This window comes from Idiotropiscis lumnitzeri, chromosome 15 (assembly GCF_059441095.1).
Source record: "Idiotropiscis lumnitzeri isolate Australia: NSW breed Sydney's pygmy pipehorse chromosome 15, RoL_Ilum_1.0, whole genome shotgun sequence".
NCBI classification, from domain to species: Eukaryota; Metazoa; Chordata; class Actinopteri; order Syngnathiformes; family Syngnathidae; genus Idiotropiscis; species Idiotropiscis lumnitzeri.
The window spans coordinates 16,095,235-16,102,734 of record NC_142405.1 but is presented as its reverse complement, the minus strand read 5'-3'; the positions used below and the strand labels follow the sequence as shown (position 1 = coordinate 16,102,734).

Here is a 7,500-nt window from a genome sequence, read left to right as displayed (position 1 = left end):
CCGTAGGACTCCCTGTCTTGAGCAAGTGTGTGTGCGTGTGCAATCTTAATGCAATTAATATATAAAAACATGATTATAAATACACAAACTGATTATATAAGGTTACTTGAGGTTATTATGATCTTTAGCTTATCTTACAGAGGGAGAAGAGGAGGATTCACCATCATTGGTGGACTATGTGGAAGGATTGTTGCGTAAAGGGTTGGAGCTCCCGGAGGCATTTGAATGCATGGAAAGAGCTCACCGCACATTCATGACAAAACCACCCGGAACCACATCGCCACACTCTGTCGCCATAAGTGACTAACTTGAGAATGAAAGAAGAGTTGTTGAAGTTGGCATGGTAAAAATGGGGCTTCCAACTGGACGGGAAAAGAATAAACCTGGACCACGACTACGCACCTGATGTATTAAAGAGACGCTGGGAGTATGCCGAGGCGAACAAAGTACTTAAGGAAAATAATACCAGGTTCCAAACTCCGTTTCCGACCAGGTTGAGAGTCTTCAGTGCGAATGGAACGGTGTTGTATAATTCAGCGGAGGAGGCGATGGGAGACATGGCAAAGAGAGGGCTCCTGGTGCATGTCATCAAGCACCCGCATTCGATGCCTGGAGAAGATACAACGCTTCACTTGACGCACCAGCGGTGGATCAAGCGACCACCAAAGAGAGAGAAGGAGGATCGAATGTGAAGAGAAAGTTCAGGCTTTCAGATGACAGAACATGGAGAGACCCGAGCTGTTTTATTTTAAATTGAGACAGGACTATTTATATTCCGCCTCCTAGAATGGCATGTTAAAGGCAAAAATTGTGAAAGCAATGAAAAGGTAGGGTTTTTCTGTTTTTTTTTTTCACTGGCATAATAGAAAAGATTATCTGTTGATACACAGAAATATAGAGGCCTTGCCCTACTAGTTAGAGGGGGAGGATATACCTTTTTGCCCTATTACCCCCAGGGCTACACAAGGGTCAACATAGTGACCCCACAGGGGGAAGTCATTTTAATGTTTATAGAGCTTTGTATTTTTTGTTATTGTGTTGCTCCTTTAAGAGCAATTGTTGCTGCGTTCTTGTGCAGCAGTTGGGTTGTTAACATTGTTTTAGTTGGCTGTTATAATTTTAGAGCTAGGAATGCAGGTGACTAATGTAGCAACTTGCAATGTAAACGGTCTGCTCAAGTCTGTAAAGAGAATCAAAATCAGAATGCCCTCTTTTGTCATTGTACTCAGTGTGCAATGAGATTAGAGAAGGGAGAGCCGTTACCCGCTGCGTCCATGCAGCCGCCATCTTGGCAAAAAACGAAAGAACGAAAATTTGACGATATTGAAGAGAATCAAAATTCAAGTGGCTTTTCTGCAGGAAACACACCTCGGAAGCTTAACATGAAAAGCTAAAAAGACTGGACTTCAAATTACCGTACTCATCATCATTAATGCAGGGCACAGACGGGGTGTTGCAATATTAATATCCAGCAAAATTTGCTTTACCCCACTGTTTGTGAAGAAAGACACAGAAGGCAGGTGTATTTTTTGCAAGAGGGAATATGGGTGATTCTTAGCTTCTCCAAATTCAGAATGGATCTTTTATAAACAGGTGGTAGATTTGATTATATCAGAGACACAAGGAACTCTTATATGTTGGGGTGATTTTAATTTAAGACTGACAAAAATTGATACCTCTAAGGGACATTTCCCAGCAGAGACTGATACAAGAAAATAATTTGGTAATGAAAGATATAGGAATAATAGATATTTGGAGGGAACTGACCCCTTCAACGAAAGATTATACTTACTATTCTAATGCACACAAGGCCAATTCGAGGAGTGATTTTTTTTTTTTTTTTTCTTTCGGCAAAGATTTTAATAGGATAATAGTGTAAAAATGACATCACGGACCTCTTGGACCATAGTCCAGTCTATTTGAAAATAAATTTGGAACAATGGCAGGAGAGAGACTCTGTGCAGGCTAAACATTGATATACTGAACCAGATGAAGGATCAAATTAAAAAGGATATAGTTGAATATTTAAAGGATTATTACCTAACTGCTCGAATAAGGCCATTGATTTGTTGGTGTAACCCTGACTATTCTGCAAAATGGAAGGAGATTGAAACCTCTATAATTGAGATTTTTCCAACTCAGTCTGCCTTGGGCGATATAGATTTGGTAAACACTCTGATGGAGTTGGTTAACCAATGAATTTCTTTTTCAATTAAACTTTGGAGCGACTGGGCTGTTGGGGAACATCTGAAGGAGGCCGTTAAGGTACTGAGATGGTGCATATGTGACCCTGAATTCGTTCCTGCAAAACTTGATGCAAGGTTTAAGAGGTGGGAATCTCAGGGTTTAATGGCATATTTTGCTTTTTGGAATAAAGGTGTCATGAATAGTTTCCAGAACTTGCAAAGACAATTTAATTTGAGCAGCCGAGACTTCTATGGGTTTCTTCAAATCCTTCGCTTCATCAATTGATGCAAGAAGCGACAAAATGGAAATGGGAAAGTACAATGTTAAGAATTTTTGTGGACTCTTATCAAGGTGGTGTAACCAAGAAAACTCTCAATGGTTTATAAGTGTTTACAGCAACTACAAAGGGACACAATGTATGTAAAAAAACAATAGGAACAGGAAGGAAATCTGTCTTGGACAGGAGGAGAATGGGAAAATATGTGTGAGATACAGTGGAAAACATCAACCTCAAATGTATGGCGAGAGGTTTGTTGGAAAACCCTAATGTTTTTTAAAAAGCCTTCACAGAAAAGACTTTACCAACTCTGCTATATGTTGGAGACAATATGGAAACCTGGAGGCAAACCACTTCCATATGTTATGGTCATGTGTAACATTGAGTTCTTTTTAGGGGGAGGTTCATATGGTGTTTCAAAGTATTGTCTTGGCAACTACTGCGTGACATATGCCTCTCGTGAACAAAAAGGAGTTGTAGTCTTGGCAACTACTACTACATTTGCCTCTTGTAGCAACAAATGAAGGGACCGTCTCACCACCTTGCTTGCTAGTTTAGTGTGCAACAACCCCCACAACAGTACAACTAGGCGCAATAACCGACCTGGATGCGCCCTTTGGCCGCAATGTGCAGTATTGTAATTAAGGTACTGTATTTTCATGACCAGAAGGGGCACTTGAGTCTTTCCAACTAAATGAACGAGGACCTTTATGTGTTGCGTGTACCAACTTCTCAAAATCTCTAAAAGGGCAACTTTGGTGAGTGCTGCACTTTCCAGCTTTTTAGCGTGCATGCAAGCTATCATGTTTTAAGATAGCCTATGTTTTACCAAGCCTTTGCCCAATAATACAGTGAGCCTTATGTATGTGTTAGGAGCACCCGTAACTGAGACAAAGACTTAATACAGTGCACCTCATGGTCATGAAATAACAGTAAGCCGTTTTGAACTGTCGTTAGAACCAGAGGTTTCAATATCCAACCGTAACTCGTACTGTTGTCAACACGTTTAGGGAACAAGGATTTTGAGCACCAGTCAGAGTTCTAATTTTAATATGTAAAAGTCGTATCTGAGTATAAGTTAAAGGACCAGCCAAAATATGAAAAAAGGTTGACTTATAGTCAGAAAAATACGGTAAGTGTTCTTAAATGGTTACTTTTGTATTTTTCATTGTATTAAGTTGTCCATCATTTAATTCTGTCCTTTTGTCCCCGCAGATATTTTGTGTGCATGGAGGGTTATCACCATCCATCCAGACACTTGATCAAATCCGGACTATTGACAGAAAACAAGAAGTGCCTCATGATGGGCCTATGTGTGACCTCCTTTGGTCAGACCCAGAAGGTATACAATTAATGTCCATCGTCAACAAGCATGCTCTTACAAACCTAAGATTAATCCAGCTCCAATCAGTGGTTTTTAAATATCAAAAGGCAAATACCAATTATAATAATATACTATCCCAAGTTTTGCAATGTTTTTGCCTTTTTGTCCTTGGTCTCAGACACTACCGGATGGGGTGTGAGTCCCAGAGGTGCTGGCTACCTGTTTGGTAGTGATGTCGTGGCCCAGTTCAATGCTGCCAATGACATTCACATGATTTGCCGAGCACATCAGCTGGTCATGGAGGGCTATAAGTGGCACTTTAACGAAACTGTGCTCACTGTGTGGTCGGCTCCTAACTACTGCTACAGGTATGAAGCAATTCCAATTATTCCAATAGGACACAAAGCCATCCATAAATACATTACCATGAAACTTGCCTTTTATGGGGGTTATATTTGATAAAAATTACATGTATATATATATATGTGTGTATATATATATGTGTGTATATATATATATATATATGTATATGTATATATATATGTGTATATATGTATATATATGTGTATGTGTGTATATATGTGTATATATATGTGTATATATGTGTATATATATGTGTATATATATATGTATATATTTGTGTATATATATATGTATATATTTGTGTATATATATATGTATATATTTGTGTATATATATATGTATGTATATATTTGTGTATGTATATATATGTGTGTATATATATATATATATGTGTGTATGTATATATGTGTGTATATATATATATATATATATGTATGTATGTGTGTATATATATATATATGTATGTGTGTATATATATATATATATATGTATGTATGTGTGTATATATATATATATGTATGTATATATATGTGTATATATGTATGTATATATATATATGTATGTATGTATATGTATGTATGTATATAGATGTATGTATATGTATATGTACATCGAGTACATGTCCGTTAAATGCCGGCCTTATTTTCTCCCGAGGGAGCTAACGGTAGTGCTCGTCACAGCTGTTTACATCCCTCCCGACGCTACACTAGCACAGCGCTCTCGCTACTCGCGTGCGTCATCAATAAACATCAGCGGGCCCACCCTGATGGCGTTCACATAGTAGCGGGGGACTTTAATAAGGCCAATTTAAAGACTGTACTCCCAGAGTTCCACCAGCATGTCAAGTGCCCAACGAGGGGAGACAACACTCTCGACCATGTGTACTCGAACATCAAGCACACATACAGGGCCCTCCCACTCGCCCCCCTCGGCCAGTCAGACCACCTGTCCTTGCAGCTCGCACCTGCGTACACCCCTCTCAGGCGCAGATTCAGGCCCACCACAAAGACTGTGAAAACCTGGCGTGGTGACGCCATGAGTGAATTACAGGACTGCTTTCAAGACACCAACTGGGACCTCTTTGATCATCAGGACCTTGATGTTTACACGCATTGTGTACTGGACTACATCAAGTTCTGCATGGAAACTGTGTCCCTGAACAGGACCATACGGACCTTCCCAAATGCGAAGCGCTGGATGTCCAGCCTTCAGGTCAGGCGACAAAGCCCAGTACAGGGTGGCTCGTGCTGACCTGAGCAAAGGCATCAAGCTAGCCAAGGCAAACTACACAAGGAGGCTGGAGTCCTACTTTGCCAGCAACAGACCACGGGAGGTGTGGCAGGGTCTACGGAACATCACCAACTTCCGAGGCAGCAGCACGACCTATGTAGACCCGAGTGCATCGCTGGCAGAGGAGCTTAACTGCTTCTTCGCTCGCTTTGACTCGCCCCAACCGTCACACCCCCGCACTTCATGCCTCAACTCCCCCCCCACTCACCGTAGAGGAACACGATGCGAGGCGCGCGCTCCTGGCTATTAACCCCAGGAAAGCTACTGGACCCAACGGAATACCAGGCAAGGTCCTCCGAGCATGTGCCCACCAACTGTCACATGTTTTCTGCAGGGTCTTCAACCGCTCCCTGGCTCAAGTAGTCATCCCCTCCTGCTTGAAAACTTCCACCATTATTCCTGTCCCCAAAAAGTCACCCGCAGTCCTCCTGAATGACTACCGTCCTGTTGCTCTCACGGCAGTCATCATGAAGTGCTTCGAGAGACTGGTCCTCCAGCACATCAGGGACTGCCTTCCTCCCACTCTGGACCCCTACCAGTTTGCATACCAGGCTAACAGATCCACTGAGGACACTCTCGACACTGCTCTGCATGTTGTGCTGGGCCACCTGGAGCAACAGCAGAGCTATGCCAGGATGCTCTTTGTGGACTACAGCTCGGCATTCAACACAATCATCCCGGACATCCTCGTTGCCAAACTGGACATTCTCCGCATCCCTGCCCCCACACGCATCTGGATGAAGGACTTTCTGACCAACAGACCCCAGACTGTGTTGCTCGGCCCCTACACGTCCTCCACCCGTACGCTGAGCACCGGTTCCCCTCAAGGATGCATGCTGAGCCCTCTCCTATACGCCCTCTACACCTACGACTGCAGCCCGGCCCACGGTAACAACACCATCATCAAGTTTGCTGACGACGCGACAGTGGTCGGTCTTATCTCGGAAGGTGACGAGACAGCCTACAGAGAGGAGGTCCAGAGACTGACGGCTTGGTGCGAGGACAACAGACTGCATCTCAACATTGCAAAAACAAAGGAGATCGTCATCGCCTTCAGGAGGAACAAAACGGTGCCGCCCCCCCTCTGCATCGAAGGCGTGTGTGTGGAGAGGTCCACACGTTCAAGTTCCTGGGAGTACAGATCTCCGCTGACCTTTCTTGGACACACAACACCACAGCAGTGGTAAAGAAGGTCCACCAGCGTCTGCACTTCCTGAGAGTCCTCAGGAAATTCAACCTGGACAGGAAGCTGCTGCTGGCCTTCTACCACTCGTCCATCGAGAGCCTGCTGACGTACTGTGTCTCCACCTGGTACAGCGGCTGCACTGAGGCGGACAGAGTGAGGCTCCAGAGGACGGTCAAAACAGCGCAAAGGATTATTGGCTGCCCTCTCCCCTCACTGTCGGACATCTACACCGCCCGGTGCCTCAGCAGGGCTCTCAATAACGTCAAAGACAATACCCACCCAAACTCACACCTGTTCGACCTGATGACCTCTGGCAGGTGCTACAAGTGCATCAAATCCAGGACCAATAGACTGAGAAACAGTTTCTTCCCAAGAGCCATCTCCATTCTAAACTCTCACACACACACACACGACCAACCTTACCTTGCAGAACACCAACGTGATGTCTTTTTATATATCCTATTCAGTACTATTTTCCATTGCACTAACTATTCTCTTATTTATCTAATTTATATATTTAAATGAATTATTGTTGTATTGCACTGGAGAGGGGAGCTCTCTAATCTAGTTGTACACTTGAGTACAATGACAATAAAGAGATTTCTGATTTCTGATTCTGATGTCACAAAGAACAGGAGAAAAAGGGTACCTCTCAAAAAATCTTTTTCTGCAAATATATTGTGCCGAGATGCTGTAATGCCATTTGCAAAGGCCTAGATTTGTGTAACGGTATCTTCTAAACAATATAAATAATGCCATGTGGTAAGGAGCTAGTTGCCTGTAAACAAAATGCGAAATAAAATGAAAAAAATGTCAATGGAATGCCAATGCCAAATAAACAAGTGTGCTTCATCAGGAAAATGTGCCGTCTCA

At 42.9% G+C, this 7,500-nt stretch overlaps 1 protein-coding gene across 2 annotated transcripts in view; it reads left to right on the top strand.

The window, feature by feature from the left end:
• Positions 1-7,500, top strand: part of LOC148323089 (serine/threonine-protein phosphatase 4 catalytic subunit B) — a 65,948-nt gene that overhangs the window by 50,501 nt on the left and 7,947 nt on the right. For both annotated transcript variants that reach the window (XM_088316470.1, XM_088316469.1), the window contains 2 exons: positions 3,680-3,806; positions 3,967-4,156. In XM_088316470.1, the coding sequence (XP_088172596.1) occupies positions 3,680-3,806; positions 3,967-4,156 (317 nt within the window). The remainder of the gene's footprint in view (positions 1-3,679; positions 3,807-3,966; positions 4,157-7,500) is intronic.